The sequence below is a fragment of the Hyperolius riggenbachi genome, chromosome 3 (genome assembly GCF_040937935.1).
Source record: "Hyperolius riggenbachi isolate aHypRig1 chromosome 3, aHypRig1.pri, whole genome shotgun sequence".
Lineage (NCBI taxonomy): Eukaryota > Metazoa > Chordata > Amphibia > Anura > Hyperoliidae > Hyperolius > Hyperolius riggenbachi.
In genome coordinates this window covers 466727267-466747466 of record NC_090648.1, presented here as the reverse complement: position 1 = coordinate 466747466, position 20200 = coordinate 466727267, and the positions used below count along the sequence as shown (strand labels likewise).

At 45.3% G+C, this 20200-nt stretch overlaps 1 protein-coding gene across 7 annotated transcripts in view; it reads right to left on the bottom strand.

Annotated features, from left to right (window-relative positions):
- Positions 1-20200, bottom strand: part of ABCC9 (ATP binding cassette subfamily C member 9) — a 195735-nt gene that overhangs the window by 119732 nt on the left and 55803 nt on the right. For all 7 annotated transcript variants that reach the window (XM_068277946.1, XM_068277950.1, XM_068277948.1 and 4 more), the window contains 7 exons: positions 18818-19006; positions 16260-16436; positions 13491-13646; positions 13223-13357; positions 7507-7669; positions 5401-5441; positions 639-781 (listed from right to left, as the gene is read on the bottom strand). In XM_068277946.1, coding sequence (XP_068134047.1) covers positions 639-781; positions 5401-5441; positions 7507-7669; positions 13223-13357; positions 13491-13646; positions 16260-16436; positions 18818-19006 — 1004 coding nt within the window. The remainder of the gene's footprint in view (positions 1-638; positions 782-5400; positions 5442-7506; positions 7670-13222; positions 13358-13490; positions 13647-16259; positions 16437-18817; positions 19007-20200) is intronic.

Here is a 20200-nt window from a genome sequence, read left to right as displayed (position 1 = left end):
CTGCCTTCGCCACTGTCCTCCAAAATGTTAAAGTGGTCTGAAAGTCAGCATTTCTACTTTGTGCTAAAAGATTCCTCAAAGCTTGAAAGCTACTATCCCATAATTTTTATTTTTTTTAGCAGATCACTGAAATGGTTAAACAAAGCACTTTGTCCTGCTATTCAGCTTTAAATCCGCATCCAAACTGGAGATAACAGTATCTTTGTTTGCATTCCAATTGTTGATACTTGTGTGTAAACACAGTGTAACAAGTGAAAAAGAACACTCTGTAAAGCTCTCTGTGCTTCAAGCACACAAACAACTCAGAACAGCTAATTAGAAGTTGTTACTATATAATAAAAAGCAGTTTGAATAAAATGCGATGGCAGCTTTCAGGGCAAGATAAACTACACTTTGGAAATGTGTAATTTGTAAACAGACAATATTACTTATGTACAAAAGCAAATATGATAACTGTATGAATATTAGGTAGTAGGAAAAGGCATTTTTATTGAATGTTATGTCGGAGTTTCAGACCACTTTAATGTGCTTGCTTAAAACTAACTACAGATTGCATAGTTTGTGGCAATGAGTGGAGAGGTGAGAGAATCTCAGTCATTATAGCGCATGGTGACATCATGTCTCTGTTTATGACGCACCTCACCAGAGCCTTCACCGCGAACCTCACCACTGTGGACAGCAGGAAGAGCGGAGTCACCAGGATGTGGAACAGCGAGAGGGAAGCAAAGGCGTTGGCGGAGGTCAAGCGCTCGTTCTCCACGTACTCGTGTGTCACAAAGGTCTGCCGGGAAATATGAAGATTGTGAGACAATTACACATCTTTCTGCTACAAAATGATATCTGTAATTCTCAGGATTGTTCTCAGCATCCAACCAAATATTTCCACTTCTTCTATTTACCAATGTTCTTGATTCCAGTTTGATTCAGGCCGGTTTTACACTTGTTTATTGCGTTGCGGCACAATGCAATGCTCCTGCCACATTCCCAACTCAACGCAAAAAAAACTACAATCATATGACCCTGCGGCAGAGTGCCACAGGGTCATATGCATAGCGCCGCCCCCCACTCAGTGACGTACTCTGTGCTAGGCAGGAAGTACGTCAGCGGGATTCCCGTCAGTCTGCACAAGCAGGCCTCGACGCCCTGCGCTCCGGCATTTACACTTACTGCATCACCCATACACTTCCATTATCCCAAATACTGTGCATTAAACGGTAATGCGCTGCGGTAATGCGCTGTTGCTCTTGCGTCAGCTTACATACTTCCAGTGCACCTCAGCAGTCCGCAGGATTTACCTACAAGTGTAAAAGTGGCCTTAAAGAGGCCCAGAGATGAAGAAAGGGGTCGTTTTTTTACTTACCCGGGGCTTCCTCCAGGCCCATAAGCACGGATGCGTCCCTCGCCGTCCTCCCGTTGTCCTCCGTTAAGCCACAATCTTTTCCCGTAACAGGCTCAGTGACGTCAGCAGGGGGACTTCTGCGTATGCGCGGACCTTCTGCACAAGCGCAGCAGGCCCTGGCTGATGTCACTGTCAGACTGAGCCCGACTGAGCCGCGTATCGGGGTTTGATTGCGGCTGAACGGAGGATTCCGTGAGGACTGCGGGAGGAAGGTGAGGGACGCATCCATGCTTATGGGGCTGGAGGAAGCCCCGGGTAAGAAAAACGCCCCCTTTCTTCATCTCAGAGTCTCTTTAAACTTCCCAGAAACTTTAACTGCAGACAGTTTATATGAGTGAAGGAGACCTATCGGCTGACAGGCACTCAGGGATGGTTTAAAGGACAACTGAAGTCAGAGGGATATGGAGGCTGCCATATTTATTTCCTGTTAAGCAACACCAGTTGCCTGGCAGCCCCACAGATCTATTTGGCTATAGTAGTGTGTGTCTGAATAACACCAGAAACAAGCATGCAGCTTATCTTGTCAGATATGATAATATTGTCAGAAACACCTGATGTGCTGCATGCTTGTTCAGGGTCTATGGCTAAAAGTATAAGAGGCAGAGGGTCAGCAGGACAGCCAGGCAACTGGTATTGTTTATAAGGAAATAAATATGGCAGCCTCCATATCCCTCTCGCTTCAGTTCTCCTTTAAAGGCAATTCTCCATCTACCTGCCAAGAAAGTCCAGTTTTGTTACATCACCATGTACTTGCCCAGTATACATTTATTAACAGAAAAAAGTAACTTTGAAATGTAAAAAGTATCCATACACTAATAAGCAGTGGCGGCGCCAGGGGGGGTGCTCAAGCACTCCCTAAATTTGTCCAAGCACCCCCAAAGCAACCCCTGGCGTAAACTGACTTCAGGCGTCCAAGAGACGCCGAGTCAGTTCGCAGCGGCAGCCCGGAGCAGCAGGCAGGGCTACGGTAAGATGGCCGCCTGAAGCCCTGTTCTGCAGACTTTGAGTCTACAGTGCAGGGCTTCGGGCGGCCATTTTCCCGTAGCCCTGCTCGCCGGGTAATGCAGGCTGCTGCAGGAAGTCACGTGGAGGAAGAGGATCGTGGGAGCTGCGCTGCGCACCACAAGGAGGTCGGGAGAGGAGGAGGTCGGAACAGGAGGTCTTCTGACTAGGTGAGTAAATGGGTTTTTCTTTTCTTTTTCAGGTGGTGCTGCTGATTGTGGTCAGAACTGCTGGGCATTGTGCATATTGGGGTCAGATCTGCTGAGCATTGTGCATATTGGGGTCAGATCTGCTGAGCATTGTGCATATTGGGGTCAGATCTGCTGAGCATTGTGCATATTGGGGTCAGAACTGCTGAGCATTGTGCATATTGGGGTCAGAACTGCTGAGCATTGTGCATATTGGGGTCAGAACTGCTGAGCATTGTGCATATTGGGGTCAGATCTGCTAAGCATTGTGCATATTGGGGTCAGAACTGCTGAGCATTGTGCATATTGGGGTCAGAACTGCTGAGCATTGTGCATATTGGGGTCAGAACTGCTAAGCATTGTGCATATTGGGGTCAGAACTGCTGAGCATTGTGCATATTGGGGTCAGATCTGCTGTGCAATGTGCATATTGTGGACAGATCTGCTGAGGATTGTACATATTGGGGTCATATCTGATAACGGTTGTGCATATTGGGGTCATATCTGATAACGGTTGTGCATATTAGGGTCATATCTGATAACAGTTGTGCATATTAGGGTCATATCTGATAACGGTTGTGCATATTGGGGTCATATCTGATAACGATTGTGCATATTGGGGTCATATCTGATAACGGTTGTGCATATTGGGGTCATATCTGATAACAGTTGTGCATATTAGGGTCATATCTGATAACAGTTGTGCATATTAGGGTCATATCTGATAACGGTTGTGCATATTGGGGTCATATCTGATAACGATTGTGCATATTGGGGTCATATCTGATAATGGTTGTGCATATTGGGGTCATATCTGATAACGGTTGTGCATATTGGGGTCATTGAACGTGTTTTTTGTTCAAATCTGCTCACATTACGTGTATTTTCTTGAGAAAACCTGCACAATTATGTGAATTTTCTGGGGAAAGGGTCACCAAAACTTGGGCCCTCTGTCTTTGCGTTGCACTTTTAAAGGGAACCCGAGGTGAGAATAATATTGAGGCTGCCATATTCTTCTCCTTTTAAGTAATACCAGCTGCCTGGCTGCCGTGTTGGTCCTCTGCCTCTAATTCTTTCAACCATAGACCCTGAACAAGCATGCAGCAGGTCAGGGGTTTCTGACAATATTGTCAGAACTGACAAGATTAGCTGCATGCTCGTTTCTGGTGTAATTCAGTTCACTACTGCAGCCAATAGATCAGCAGGGCTGCCAGGCAACTAGAATTGTTTAAAAGGAAATAAATATGGCAGCCACCATATCACTCTCACCCTGGGTTCACTTTAAATTACAGTTAGCCCTGCCCTCATCCGGTCATGACCACGCCCATTTTTTCACCGCTGTGCGCTTCGCGCGCCGCAGGTTGTAGCCACACCCATTTTTTGCCCGTCAGCTCCCCCGGAAATTGGTCCAGCACCTGCATAGCACCCCCTAAAAAAAATTCCTGGAGCCGCCACTGCTAATAAGTATTTTGAGCAGATAAGACATGAGCCCTCATTCATGACAGGCTAGTAAACCGTAAAACTCATATGCTAAAACCTTTAAAGAAACTTAAAGAATACACGAGGTGACATGTGACATCATAAGATAGACATGTGTATGTACAGTGCCTAGCACACAAATAACTAAGCTGTGTTCCTTCTTTTCTTTCTTTGTCTGAAAGAGTTAAACATCAGGTATGTAAGTGGCAGTTCCTGTCTGGGTCAGACTACAGTGTGACCCTCAGTGATAAGAAATGACAACTATCAAAAACACTTTCCTAGCATAAAATGGCTTCTGAGAACAGGAAAGAGATAAAAAGGTCCATAGTTCACAGATTTTAGCTCTGGCATACTTCAATGAATGTGTCATTGAGCAAAAACAATAAAACAGTAAAAACTTGAAAAGTAGATTTAAATATAAAATGAAACTGTGGAATATCTTCAAAAAAGTCATTTTTAGGAGAAGGAGGAATGATACGATTGTTTATTTAATTCGTTTATTTTAACCTCGGGTGTCCTTGAAAAGGAAAGGAATACGGAGGAAGCCTTCTTTACGTCATTTAATAAAATACCAGTTCCCTCAATATCATGCTGATCTTTTGTCTTTAGTAATGCCTGGAATAACCATTCAGCAAGTACACCTTTGTAAATACCTTTTTTAGTGTGTGTGTGTGTGTGTGTGTGTGTGTGTGTGTGTGTGTGTGTGTGTGTGTGTGTGTGTGTGTGTGTGTGTGTGTGTGTGTGTGTGTGTGTGTGTGTGTGTGTAGCAGGAAATTTGATCGCCGGAGCTGCTGCGGAAGTATGGGCTTTACCATGGGCACCCATACAAATGTTGTTAATGAGTGGAAATTCGGGCCCCGGGGCCATAAACTATATTTTAGGCCTCCAGTCCACTCATAAACAACATTTTCATGATTTTCCGGCGGGGGCAGTTAAGGTTGGGCGTCATGAAGGGGGGTTGCTGTGGAGTGGCAGTTAAGGTTATTCATCAGGAAGGCGGTTAGGGCAAGGGGGTGGTTAAAGAGGACCTTCAGAGTAAATACTAAGTAAAACTGCAAGTAAAACAAAGTTATATTTACCCTAGAAGCCTTGTCCCGCGATGCCGTCCCAAAGTCCCTGCATCACCCGACTTCAGGCACCTGGCCCCGCCTCCTCTCTCTCCGCAGGAGAAAATTCCAAGCTACTTACTACAGTATCCATTAGGCAGATAGAAGCCTCCTCTCAACAACATAATACAACAGCAGGAATGCAGCTCTACTTGTAATTATTGAGAATCATAATAATAAGAATTGAGAATCATAAAAATAACATCAAGGAAAAAATTAAACTTACCGCCAGCACGGCTGCAATGGGAATAGCTGCATTCATGAATACTGCAAATAAAAATCGCACCAGGATTATTAAAAGACAGGTAAGACACAGAGCAACATGTAACACTTATTGTACAGTGGAAATCTAGTTTTGCGTGGATCATCACGCCACCGTACACAGCAGCGGTCTGTGCATGCGCAGTATGGGGAAATCACTACCGTGCATGCGCAGAGTGCATCAGGATGCGCGTGGCTCAGGGCCGCACATGTGCAGTAACCTGCAACTGGCCACGGCCTGCAAACTTTAAGAGGGTCGCCGCTGATGACTGGAGGGCCGGGAAGGACGGCACAGGCACAGGATGACTGCAGGGGGCTGCATGAAGTCCCAGTAAGTTACACTGCTTTTTTAAGGCTTAAAGAGAACCCGAGGTGGGGTTCTGACAATGCTATCTACACACAGAGGCTGGGTCTGCCTATACTGCCCAGCCACTGTTGCTATACAGTTCCCCCCTAAGTTCCCCTGCGCTCTGCTGGCCCCCATAAATTACAGCCACGCTGTCGACACGGGCTGTGTTTACATCTGCAGCTGTCACTCTCGCGCTCCCTCGCCTCCTGCATAGCTCCGGTCCCCGCCCGCGTCCCTTCCCTCCAATCGGCAGGGAGGGAAGGGACGCAGGCAGGGACTGGAGCTATGCAGGAGGTGGGGGAGCACGCAGAGTGACACTACAGAGGTAAACACAGCCCGCTGCGACAAGCTGCGTGTCGACAGCGCGGCTGTGATTTATGGGGGACAGCAGAGTGCAGGGGGAACTTAGGGGTGATTTAGATAGCAACAGAGGCTGGGCAATATAAGCAGACCCAGCCTCTGTGTGCAGATAGCATTGTCAGAACCCCACCTTGGGTTCTCTTTAAATATCACTCTAAGCAGAAATGTAGGGCAAAAGCAATCTATCATCTAAAGAGAAACCACGACCAAGAAATGAACTTCATCCCAATCAGTAGCTGATACCCCCTTTCCCATGAGAAATGTTTCCTTTTCACAAATGGATCATCAGGGGGCTCTGTATGGCTGATATTGCGGTGAACCTTCCCCCCTCCCAGGAAACTGTGAGGACCACGGTCCTGGCAGTTTCCTGTCTGTGAACCTTGTTGTATTGTGGGAAATAGCCGTTTACAGCTGTTTCCAACTGCCAAAAAAGCAAGCAGCAGCTACTTCCAGCGACACTACCTGCCAGCAGTAAAAATGTCAGCATGTGATAAATGTCAGAATTTAAAGCAGGAATTTAAAACATTTTACAATGGGCAAACACTGACTAAATCATTTATACATAATTATTGTAAAAATGAAACACTTTTTTTTTATTACATTATTTTTACTGGAATTCCTCTTTAAGCCATCCCCCAACCCACCGAATGCTGAACCTGGGAGGCCAGTCCTGATCCTGTCTGATTTTCCTGGCTCTGCCTGCTGGGTTGTGAGAACCATGTTGGCCCTGATCTTGAGTGAGCACTGTATTTACTTGTGCGCCCAGTCACTTGGGTACAGGATTCGAATAGCGGCTCACCCTGTTGCTGCAGGTATATCCCATTGCCTGAAAATACTACACTATTTGGTGCTCCTGATGTTCTCTCTAGGGTTTTTTTTCTATCCCGGTCCCTGAGGTTTGTCACCTGAATTTCATCCAACGGACACCCTTCATTTCCTAACTGGACTGTGAAGCAGGTTGTTTCGGTGCTTGCCGCCTGAACTGTACTGGACGCCATTATAGCACTAATACTATAGTGCCCACCCCACGCAAATCAGGGTTTTGGCTACCGCCAAACCTTAAATTATTTTTCCCTTTGAGTTGCTACGAAGGGGGAATAGTAATTAACACTGCCATGGATCTGGTCTGCAGCAGGGTGAGCTTTCATTTGGCTAACCCCTCGCCCAACTCACCAGCAGAGTACTAACACCTACGCCCTGGACTGTCCCCTCTGTGAGGCAGAGGGCCACTCACCTAGTTGGCAGCCATCACAAATAAACAGATCATATATGGTCTCCTTACAATGGGAGCATCAAATGAAATGAAAACTGCAGCCCAGTTATGAACCATGCACCCCACGATGAAAAGCACCGGTCACTCACTAGAGAGGGAGGTGTGAAGGGCGAAGGTTTTGAGGCTGCTGAGTTCCTTCATGCGTGTCTCTTCCACACTCGTGCAGAAGATGTTCTCCCAGGCGTACAGCTTCAGCAGCTTTATTCCCTTCAGGATCTCATTTGTTTTCTTCAGCCTCTCAGTGGAGTAATCCTTCCCACATAGGAGATTCACAGAAATACAATATAAGTATCACAGCAGCAAAGGAATCAGATTCATAGCTCCATATTCAAATAACTTTCCCTTTAAGTTTTCCCCACGGCCACGGGAGAGGTTTTCGCACATTATTCATAAAATATCCTCTAAGCTCCCAGCAAGCAAAGAAATACTCAAAATAAGTTTGATATTACTTCTTGACCTTATCCAATTGAAAGGTGCTGGTTATTTTGTAGAGAAGATGGGAAATTATCTCCTGGGAGATATTAATAGCGGCCGTTGGGCCTGATTCAAAAAACTGTTGGTAATACTACAGGAGGTTTGTAAATCAGGCCCATTGGCCTCAATTCTGGTAGGGTTTTCAAACAAATTACCTCGTGTACGGTAATTTACCTCATGAGGTAATAACATTTAGCAATTCTGGTAGGTTTTAGTCATGTTTTACCTCATGCGGTAAATTATGAAGTAATTCATGAGGTCATTTGCATTGATTTTACCGAAAATAGCTATTCTCATGGAAATTACGGGGCATGTAAGCACATAATTTACCGATCAGTTTAAGACCTGCCTGTACTTGGAGGTAAAGTCAATTTGTGTGCATTTTGCAGTTTTTAGTGGAGTTCCTATTCAGGCTGTGTAATAGAAAAGAAGAGTAGAGAATAAAACTCCAAATATTTACTGGATTTTTTTTTATAAGTGATGCAGTGGCGGCTCCAGCTTCAGATTTTTGGGGGGGCTCAAAGGGGGCACGAGGGCTGGCAGCCTGGGCTTGGGGGGGGGGGGGGGAATTTGCGGCGCGCAAAGCGTGCCGCGGCGAAAATTTGGGCGTGGTCATGATGTCATGTGGGCGGGGCTAACTGTAATGTAGTTGTACCAGCTAACGTAGTTACATGAAAAAAAAATGAAGTAAACGCACATAATGACAGGTAGCCTTTCACCAGTAAATGCACATAAGAATCAGCTTTTCAGCAGTTAATGCACGTAATGACAGACAGCGTTTCCACATTAAATGCACATAAGAGACAGCTTTTCACCAGTTAATGCACATAATGACAGACTGCGTTTCTGCAGTAAATGCACATAAAGGGACAGCTTTTCACCAGTTAATGCACGTAATGACAGACTGCGTTTCCGCAGTAAATGCAAATAAGAGCCTGCTTTTCACCAGTTAATGCACGTAATGACAGACAGTTTCCCCATTAAATGCACATAAGAGCCTGCTTTTCACCAGTTAATGCGTGTAATGACAGACAGTTTCCCCATTAAATGCACATAAGAGACAGCTTTTCACCAGTTAATTCACATAATATCGGACTGCGTTTCCGCAGTAAATGCACATAAGGGACAGCTTTTCACCAGTTAATGCACATAATGACAGACTGCGTTTCCGCAGTAAATGCACATAAGGGACAACTTTTCACCAGTTCATGCACATAATGACAGACAGCATTTCCCCAGTAAATGCACATAAGAGACAGCTTTTCACCAGTTAATTCACATAATGACAGACTGCGTTTCCGCAGTAAATGCACATAAGGGACAGCTTTTCACCAGTTAATGCACATAATGACAGACAGCATTTCCCCAGTAAATGCACATAAGAGACAGCTTTTCACCAGTCAATTCACATAATGACAGACTGCGTTTCCGCAGTAAATGCACATAAGGGACAACTTTTCACCAGTAAATGCACATAATGACAGACAGACAGTGTCCCCAGCATAGGTAGCCAGGTGTATAGATGTCCCCAGTATATGTAGCCAGGCGTATAGCTGTCCCCAGTATATGTAGTCAGGCTGGTGGTGGTGGTGGGCTGGGGGCCCCAGGGCACCTCAAGCCTGACTGGTGGTGGGCTGGAGGCCTCATGCCTGCGTGGCTGGTGGGCTGGGGTCCCAGGGAAGCTCAGGCCTGGCTAGTGGTGGTGGGCTGGGGGCCCCAGGGCAGCTCAGGCCTGGCTGGTGGTGGTGGACTGGGGGCCCCAGGGCAGCTCAGGCCTGGCTGGTGGTGGTGGGCTGGGGGCCCCAGGGCAGCTCAGGCCTGGCTGGTGGTGGTGGGCTGGGTGGAAGGGCTCAGGCCTGGCTGGTGGTGGTGGGCTGGGGGCCCCAGGTCAGCTCAGGCCTGGCTGGTGGTGGTGGGCTGGGGGTACATTGGGTGGGGAGGAGGGTACCTGTGGGTGGGGAGGAGGGTGCCACTGGGTGGGGAGGAGGGTGCCAGTGGGTAGGAGGAGGGTGTCAGTGGGTAGAAGGAGGGTGCCAGTGGGTGGGGAGGAGGGTACCTGTGGGTGGAAAGGAGGGTGACACTAGGTGGAGGAGAAAGGTGCCAGTGGGTAGGAGGATAGTCTCAGTGGGTAGGAGGAGGGTGCCAGTGGGTGGGGAAGAGGGTGCCAGTGGCTGGGGAGGAGGGTACCTGTGGGTGGGGAGGAGGGTGCCACTGGGTGGGGAGGAGGGTGCCAGTGGGTAGGAGGAGGGTGTCAGTGGGTAGAAGGAGGGTGCCAGTGGGTGGGGAGGAGGGTACCTGTGGGTGGAAAGGAGGGTGACACTGGGTGGGGGAGAAAGGTGCCAGTGGGTAGGAGGATAGTCTCAGTGGGTAGGAGGAGGGTGCCAGTGGGTGGGGAAGAGGGTGCCAGTGGGTAGGGGGGTCGTCAGTGGAGGGGGGAGAATGCCCGTGGGTGGGGAGGAAGGTGCCCCTGTGTGTGAGGAGATTGCCCTGGGGAGAGAAGACAGGAAGAAAATGATCGAGGCGCCAGCCGCGCTAATAAGGGATTCGGGAGCCCGCTTTATTCCTCCCTCCCTCCTCCCTTCCTATGAATGCCCCCACCTGCTGTGAATGTCCCCCCCCCCCCCTCGTAGGCAGTGTGTGCGGAGCAGAGCGGTGCGGTAGGTCCTCTTACCGCAATCCATGCTCACCGGCAACTAGTCTCTTGCTTCCTGTTTACCATGACGTCACAGGAAGCAGGAGACTAGTTGCCGGTGAGCATGAATTGCTGTAAAGAGGACCTACCGCTCCGCTCTGCTCCGTCCGCACACACTGCCTACGGGGGGGGGGGGGGACATTCACAGCAGGTGGGGGCATTCAGAGGAAGGGAGGAGGGAGGGAGGGAGGAATAAAGCAGGCTCCCGCATCCCTTATTAGCGCGGCTGGCTAACAGACTTGCGGTGGCCACGGCCAGCGGGGGGGGGGGGGGCTTTAAGAGGGGCTAGCAAGTTGCCAGCTGGGGCTGAAGCCTGGGCAAGCCCCAGTGTAGCGCCGCTTATAAATATACTTTACATAGGTCGCTACATAATCAAATACATCTTCCCCCCTCAAAAAAAAACCAAAACATCTTCCAAAGACTATCCTAACTTATGGAAGACAATTAAAAATTACTATTATTTATTTACTGCATGCTTACCGCTGAAATTCTGCACGTTTTACCGCACTTTATGCATTTACCGCACGTTTTACCGCACTTTATGCATTTACCGCACGTTTTACCGCATGTTTGGAAATGCTGAAAAATCTTTCAGAATGGCTAAAAAGGAAAATACCACATGAGGTATTTTACCTACAAAAAAATATTTACCGCATATAGCTACCAGAATTGAGGCACTCGTGTCCAAGGATGAGAGATGACCACTTTCTGAACCTTCCCATTTCATTGAAGGTAAACACTAGTCTTAGGACTTAAAGAGACTATTCTGTGGCTCTCTCTACCTCGCATAGAGAAAGTGCCATGGCACTCTTCTGCATTGGGGTGGGCCTACGTACTGGAAGCCAGCGCACCCAAGGCTCAGGAGGGACTTTAAAGGACATTAAATAAAAATGATGTGTAATGGAGTACATCCGAGACCCAAAAAAATGATGCGTAATGGAGTACATACTTTTGTTACTAATGGCATCCTTTGGCAGGCTCTGCCCTTCACACCTCCTCTGGTCCATTATAAGTCCCGTTAGTAGGCCCTAACTAGTACCTTTGAACCGGAAGTAATGTCCCTCGAGAATGCGCTGTAGCCTCCCTAATGTCACAATGACAGCGCTGTCCATGCTCTTGGTGGCTCTTCTTCTGCCTAGCACTTGCTTATGACTATGGGAAGGCAACTATGCATGCGGGAGGGACATTACTTCCTGTTCAAAGGTCCTGACTAGTACTAGTCAGGGCCTACTGATGGAACTTATAATGGACAAAAGGAGGTGTGTGTGTGTGTGTGTGTGTGGGTGGGGGGGGGGGGGGTGCATCCTGCCAAAGGATGCCATTAGTAACAAGAGTATGTACTCCATTACGCATCATTTTTTTTGGTCTCGGATGTCCCTTAAGGAAAGAGTAAGGAAAGAGAAAGAGTAATTATGACTTTTTATTACAAGAGGAATGTTTAATAGTCTCTTGAATCATCTAATTAGATAAAGCAGGGTTAACTTTGGGAGTATTAAAACAGTTTAACTGGACTAACTTCTCTTTAGGATTATCTTTATAATAGTAAGTATAGATAGATGTCTAAGGGAAACGGAGGAGGTGTATGTTCCAATCAAACCATCAAAATGCTCAATGTGAGTTCCAATAGGTTATCAAAATGTTAAGGACAACTGTAGTGAGAGGTATATGTAGGCTGCCATATTTACTTTCTTTTAAGCAATACTAGTTGCCTTGCAATCCTGGTGATCCTCTGCCTCCAATACTTTTAGCCATAGACCCTGAACAAGCATGCAGCAGATCAGGTGTTTCTGACATTGTCAGATCTGACAAGATTAGCCGCATGGTTGTTTCTGGTCTGATTCAGACACCACTGCAGCTAAATAGACCAGCAGGACTGCCAGGCAACTGGTATTGCTTAAAAAGAAAATAAATATGGAAGCCTCCATATACTCCTCACTATAGTTGTCGTTTAATGAAAAAATTTGTAAAAACAGGTTACATCAGACATGGTTAAAAATGGCCTACACACCGTGCTACCCAGACACAAACAATCCTTTAGCGGCACCAAAGTGTGGTATCCACCACACGACTGTATAACTGGTATCTACCACACGACTGTATAACTGGTATCTACCACACAACTGTATAACTGGTATCCACCACACAACTGTATAACTCGTATCTACGACCTGACTGTATAAATGGTATCCACCACACGACTGTATAACTGTCCAAGTAATCTCACTATATTAGTAAGGAAATGAGTTACAGTCCGTCAACCACACACAACAGGCAAGTACAGTATCAAATCAAAGTTTAGAGATTCTGTTATGCAAAACCGGGTGGAATATCCAAAGGTGTTGCCGAGTAAAGTATCCGACTGAAACTGGAAGTACTTTCTGGACTACCATGCTCTGTTTCCATGTCCAAGATTTACTCCACAAAAAATCTGGGTAGGATTCTATAGACTTATTAGTCAGAGAGGTCACCCTAACATTCTACATCATGAGGGGCTTCCGGTGTCTTTGTGTTTTTCCTATCTTTTCTGGAAGGTCTTTGTATCCCCCAGAACCCAGCCCTTAATTTGAGTGAAAAGACTTTGGTTTTGCTTCAAGGGTGTCTATAAGGTACCTCAACCGCCTATATGCTTCCCGACTTACCAGTGTATTCTTTTGGATGTCTGCAAGCTTTGTTGCAATGAAATACTGAACCGGAGCAAGCAGCACAATTACAGCAGCCCCCACCAATGCGCTAACTCCCAGCAACTTGTACAAGAGGATGACTCCCATGATGATCTGAAAGAAGATGAGAGATTCATGAGTGGTCAGCTGATGGTGATGTCTCAGTTAATTCATGTTTTACAGAAGTGAGGAGCCAAGGCTGGGGTTATACTTGTATTATGGTGATGCCCTTACTTGTGGGCTGTACCTGCACTGGCATCGCCCAGAGATTGGGACACAGGAACAGGAACCACATCAGTTGGTTGGTCTCGATGGCCACTAGGTTGTTAATCTGGCCTAGGGTCATCTCACCCATCGACATGTTAGAGGTGGACAGCTTTAGAATCTTGTTGTAGATCATGGCCTGGAAGACATGATGGTGGAATTAGCCAATAAGGTATTAATGTAGACAAGACAAGACAAATATTGCACTTTTCTCCTGGCGGACTCAAAGCACTTGAGCTGCAGACACTCAGGTTGCGCTCAGTAGGCAGTAGCAGTGTTAGGAAGTTTAGCCCAACTCCTCACTGAATAGATGCTGGCTTGCTGAACAGGAACAGGGGCCGCGAATTGGACCCAGGTTCCCTATAGAGGCAGAGCCTTAACCCATACGCTATCCAGCCACTGCAGTCAGTGTCTGCCAAGGTGTGTGATGGGGATCCCTGATGATCAAACACAAAGAACTACATAAAACACTTGCATATGGGCAGATTATTTCTGAAGGGACATGAGGACTTCAGTGCCACTAATCTATTTGCGAATGGGCTGCCACCTATGCTCAAAACATACAGAAATCTAATCACATGTAGGTAAGGGTGACAATATCGGCCCATATGTGTGGCTCACTATGGGATGATACTACGAGCAATGGGAGGCACAACATTGTGCAATACATGAATAATGTTGTAGATGGACAAATATTTATGTTTGTCTGAACATTCAGTAGGGAGAAGGGTGATGCTGGTAATAGGTGATGCTAATTTGCAAAGCTGGGAGCTCAGGAGTCTCTGAGAGATAGTAATAACATTTAGGTGATTTACCTCTCCACTCTCCATACACGTTAGATTAAAGTCGACTAAGGCGGCCGATAACGACCGCCTCTGACCATAACTCAGCATGTGTACAGCAGCATGTGATCAGCCAGCGATCCCCCAGGTTGCAAATTCGGTTGAGCGAGAGACGATAGCTTTGTTCTAACCGGCCGCCCCACCCGCTGCATAACATCACATCAGCACCTGTAGGTTGACTACACCTCTGTACAGCCTTGGACCAACAATGTTGTCTGAGGGATTGGGTCCTGATCCCCTTCAGGCAACATCCATCTAGCGTGTGTGTGCGGGCCTATAGACTGAAATAACATTTCTGGGTTGAGGCTCATTAATAAAAACATATCTTGGGATCCATTAATGCATCCCTCATCTCATCATTGACTGCACTTCCTGTGTATATAGGGTGAACAAACATGCTCCAAAAGGGGGACATATCATCTTTTTTAGGCCTCTTGCACACTGCAAGTGATTCCGATTCAGATTCTGCTTTTTAATCAGTTTTTACATCCGATTCAGATTCCGATTTGCAGTGTGCAGGGAGCAAACTGCAAATCGGAATCTGAATCGGATGTAAAAACTGATTAAAAAGCGGAATCTGAATCGGAATCACTTGCAGTGTGCAAGAGGCCTTAACATGGTTTTCTCTGACCTTCACGCATTCCAAAAATGTGTTAAAATGTCCTCCTTTGACAGAATTACATACAGAGATGATCGTTTTTGATTAATTACATATGATATATACTCAAATTTCCTTCAGCCACTCTCAATTCAGCCACATGGTTTTATATTATAGCTCTTCCCCCGACACCACAACTGACAGCGTTTAGCGTATGATTGTCGAAATTAAGTAATAACTAATACGTTTTCGTAAAATATAATATTCAAAAGAAACAGAAAAGTCTTAAAGTGAACTAAAAATCTATTTAGCAGCACTGAAAAGGCTTGGTGTTTCTTTAACAGTGTCACAGCATCAGAACTTTGTTTTTCTTACCAAAGCCTCATATTTAGCTGCTCAGAGGAAAACTGCCCGGGCATTTTTCCCCTAATGCTTTGCAAAGCATGATGGGATTTCTGATGTTGTTGTTCTCATTCTGCTGTTTTGGTGCAAAAAAACATTTATTCAAATTTAAAATGTGAGATTTGAAGCCTAGCGCACGCAGCTGGGAGGGGTGATCAGGACACAGGACAGTTTGAACTGTGTCTCATGCTCCCCGTCGCCTCCTTTCAACCAAAAAGATGGCTGCCCCCATGACAAAGATGGCAGCCCCCATCAAATCCCAAACATTTGCCTCTTCTTTTAAAACAGGGTGGGTAAGGTGGGTATTACCTATCTATTTTAATTAACATAACTAATGTAACTTAATGACAGTGTGTTTGTTTAGGCTGAAGTTCCTCTCTAAGCTGAAAGAGAAAATGCCAGTTTTCTGATGGATACAAAAATTAAATATCTGTTTTGAGGCAGGACAAAAAGAAGACAAAAATAAAATGTCATGTGTGGTGACCATGGTGTTAGAAAATGTTTTTGGTCATTTTTGTCCTCCTTGTTGACTGTCTGTGTATTCCTTTTAGCCAAACCCATCTGGTCACCCTTTATTCATATGAACAGGAAGTGTTCCAGATACAAGAGAAGAATGCAGTGTACGCCCCAAATATATAGTATCTTCCCTGTAATTATAGTATTGGTTCTTCTGTAGTTCACTCAACGTTATTCCACATCACAGTACATGGGCTGGTTGAGGTTGTGTTTTAAAGTGTTATTTTGTGATGGAGCATGTGCATCGCATAGCCACAGGAAGTGAGACACTAGGCAGCAGCGCTCCACAGAGATTGATGCTGCCCAAAAGTCCTCTGTGTGGGGTTATACTGACCCATAACATTCAATACAGGTCAATGTGTACTGGCAATCCTGGGCACAGGTTAATACTCACCAGTAATGCTCCACGTAGATTGACCCCCGTCTCTATGGTGACATAGTAAGAGGCCTGCAGGAATGTCCTTTGCAGAATTAAGGCCAGAAATAACAAAACAGCCAAAACAAAATAATCCTCCAGGAAGCCCTTGGAAGAGAGGAAGTAGACGCTAACAAAGGCATTATTTGGAAGATCCTGCGAAAAAAACAACAGAAAAAGAGATGAAAAAGAGCCTTCCATGCAGTGAAAGGATACCTGAACTGTGACTTGATGAGAAAAGCATGTGAATGCACAGTTCCATTCCTGCATAGAACTACATTTTAATTTTTTTCTGAGTAAGGGTTAAGAATTCAGGTATATAAATGATGTTGGGGCAAGCCAACAGATGGCAATGATTCTGTTAGTTATAGTGAACATCTTGTTTACATTTTTATCTCATACTATTTTACTATGACAATTTTTTGACTGTGGAGCAAATCACCTGGTTTTCCATTAATTCTGATGGTGAAATTTGTTTTGGATTATAAGCATTCTTGCGGAACTAATTATGTTCGCAAACCAAGGTTTCACTGTATTGTAAACATCCTCCCACGCTTACTAGAAAGGTTTATCTATTTAGATGGACAGAATTGATAATTGCTTTTACAGAGTCCATTCCATCCTATCATCCTATGGAGTCGTTGTCTAGTGGTAAGTGGAAATGGTATACAGCAGCAACTTTCACTCCTCGCTCGCCTACAGTGACCTCATTATGGAAATTTATACACACCATATGTATAAAAATACATGAGCTGCTGAGTGTATAGAGGAAGAAAAAGCAAGCAGAAATTACGTATGTGCTTATGGCCTCCAGTCAGTTATAATGACCTGTGTAGGAGGACACTAAGTTCATCAGAGGACATCCTGCATGACTGGGAATAAAATTGACTATTATTAGGATATGAACGATGTACTTTCATTGGTTAGGAATCAGAGGATATTATGGTATCAGGCTGGGGGGATTTCTGGCACAGCTCCAACCCTCCCCCATTACCCATCCTTCTTCATAAGTCTTTCTTTGCCATCTTTATCCCTAGTCTGTGTGGTGTGTCATTCGTTGTGTTTTATATGTATTTTAGTCACTCTATTTTACGGTCTTACATTTATTTATTTTTGATTTATGAAACTTTTTTTTACTTATGAAACATTTTTACTTTTTTACTTATGAAACATTAACATATTAATTATGTATACTGTGTATTACAGTCTACGTTATTTTCATTACGTTGGTATTTCATTCTCCTTATTCAAAATAACAGTTTTGTTCTCTTCTGCTCACACGTGATAAAAATGATACAGCAGGGTCGAGAATGTGTGAAGATCTTCTATCTCATCCTTATGTAATGATATGACACCAAAGAGCAAAGCTGTGAACATTAGGCTTATGGGACTTAGTGCTTTAAGAGGCCCTGAGATGTGCCCACCATCCATGAGAGGGTCCAGAGATGTGCCCACCAGCCATGAGGAGGTCCAGAGATGTGTTTTCCAGTCATGAGGTCCAGAGATGCGCCTGCCAGCCACGATAAAGTCCTGAGACCTCATCATGAGGAGGTCCCCATGACTGACAGAGATTTGCTCACCTGCCATGGGGAGATTTGGATATGTGCCCACCAGCCATGAGGAAATCCTAAGATGGGCCCAAAAATGGTCCCGAGATGTGCTCAGCAATCACGGGGAGGTGCTGTGATGTGCTCACCTGGCATGGGGAAGTCTTGAGAAGTACCCAGTAGCAAAGAGGAGGTCCTGCTAAGATGTGCCCGCTAGCCGTGGGGAAGTTTTGAGATGTATGCATAAATACAGTGATACTTGGAAATTAATTATAGAATTCTATTTTTGAAGGGCAAAATGGCACATTACAGTTTTTTTTAGTGAAGGACACCCCCTATATATGCTACCACAAAAACTCCTGGTGGTTTTATTTCTGGCATAAAATAACTGGGTCCCCATATCTAATCTATGATGTAAGAGTTGGATGCTCACTCCCAAATGATTAATTGCAATCTTTATTAAAATTTCATTTACATGCCTGAATTATTAACCTGTACAGGTGGCAAAAGAAAAAAGGGAACACAGCCTAGTTCTATGCAGGAATGGGACTTTACAAACACGTTTATCTCATCATGTGTATGTACACAGGTATGGAGAAGGACATCAAAGGTCCCAGTCGGTAAACAAAAGCAATTACGATAATATGGCGGGCGGCCGCTGGAAGCTACAAGCTCCTGCAAGCAAGCTCTTATATTTGCTTCACTGTATAGAGTATTTAAGTTGCCATCGGTGATCCTCACTTTAAAAAATTCTAGTTTTGCGGATGTCATGATGATTCTCTTGCTTTAGTCTTATCCGAGTCACACCTGGAACAAGCATATAGCCAATATGGCCGTAGTGGGCACCAACATGGCAATAGTGAGGTCACCTGATGTGCAGGTTCAGTTACTTGTTATGAAAGGCAGAGGGCATACACAACAGCCAAGAATCTAGTATTGGTTATAAGAAAGTCAGTATGTGTGATTGGTAGCACCGGAGGATGACCTCACCTGCTCTGTTTTGTTTGGGTTGGGGGTCTCCAGGTGCTGCACTATCCCAGAGATACACAGAGGGCCAGCAAAGCCCAGCAGGTCAGCCAGATAGCGGAAGGTGCTGCTGAGGAGGATGGGACGCCCAAACGCCTTGTAGATGGCCACCCAGATGGATGGGGTCTTGTGAGGCTTATCAATGGCCTTCTTCTGTGGATAAAGAATAGAGAGAAGACATGCTATGAGGAGACATATGGAACCCTAGATCTGATGTCTCCTGATAACTGGCTTTTTACTGAGGGAGGGGTGAAATATCTATTCCAGAATACAGCAGAGCCGTCACCTGTCACAGCACAGCACAGAGTAACTTTATCAAATTTTAGCGAATCAGCTCTTTTATTTATAGTTTTTATGGTACTCTATGGAGAGGGGATGAGGTACCATAGAGAGGAGACTAGAAGTCTGTTCTGTCCTTTTAGAGAAAGGAGGGTGAAGAATGATCAGATTCTTCCGAGCTGAGGGGTGACATCAATTTACCAGCTTGACTTTTCAACGGAGAGGAAATTATCAGTGTTGGGGACACTTGTGTACACACTAGATCAGTAAAGGGGGTGTGTGTTATCCCAAGGGATTCAACAGATTTCCTAGGAAAACAGGAAAAAACACAGAGAAACCAGGAGCCCCTTATGGTGTAGTATGTCAAGTGCTGAACATGAAGTCTTAAAGAGCAAAAGAATACTCACAAGTGTGGGTTGCACGACTAGCAACCACAGCATGAAGGCAGGTGAGGAAATCCCGTCCTCACTCAGGTTCTTTAGTCATCAGATATGTGGGTCGCGCTCCAGAAAAAAAGCAATAGTTCAGAAATTGAACACTAGACTAACCCCCCAAAGCAGCTGGGCGGCTGTGACATAACAACTGGGAGGGAGAAGGCGCCCCAAAAAATAGGTGGTGGTGGATGAACGGTATATCTATATTATGTGACTAAAAATAGCAAAAAAATATAAATAATAAAAATGGATTACCTCAAAGGAAGGGGCAAAACTTACTGTCTACAGTATAAAGACACTGCTTTGTATTTGATCTGAGGAAGCGGTCTGTGTTCCGCGAAATGGGTTATCATTGATAGTGTCTGCTGAATAATAAACCTTTTATTTGAAATTGGCTTTGCCCCTTCCTTTGAGGTAAGCCATTTTTATTATTTATATTTTTTTGCTATTTTTAGTCACATAATATAGATATACCGTTCATCTACCACCACCTATTTTTTGGGGGCCCCTTCTCCCTCCCAGTTGACACTAGATCAGTGGTTCTTAACCTTGTTGGAGGAAGTTTCATACTTGCATTTACCAAACCCTTCGTAGCCCAAACCCTTTGTAGTTGGGAGAATTTAAAAAAAAAATC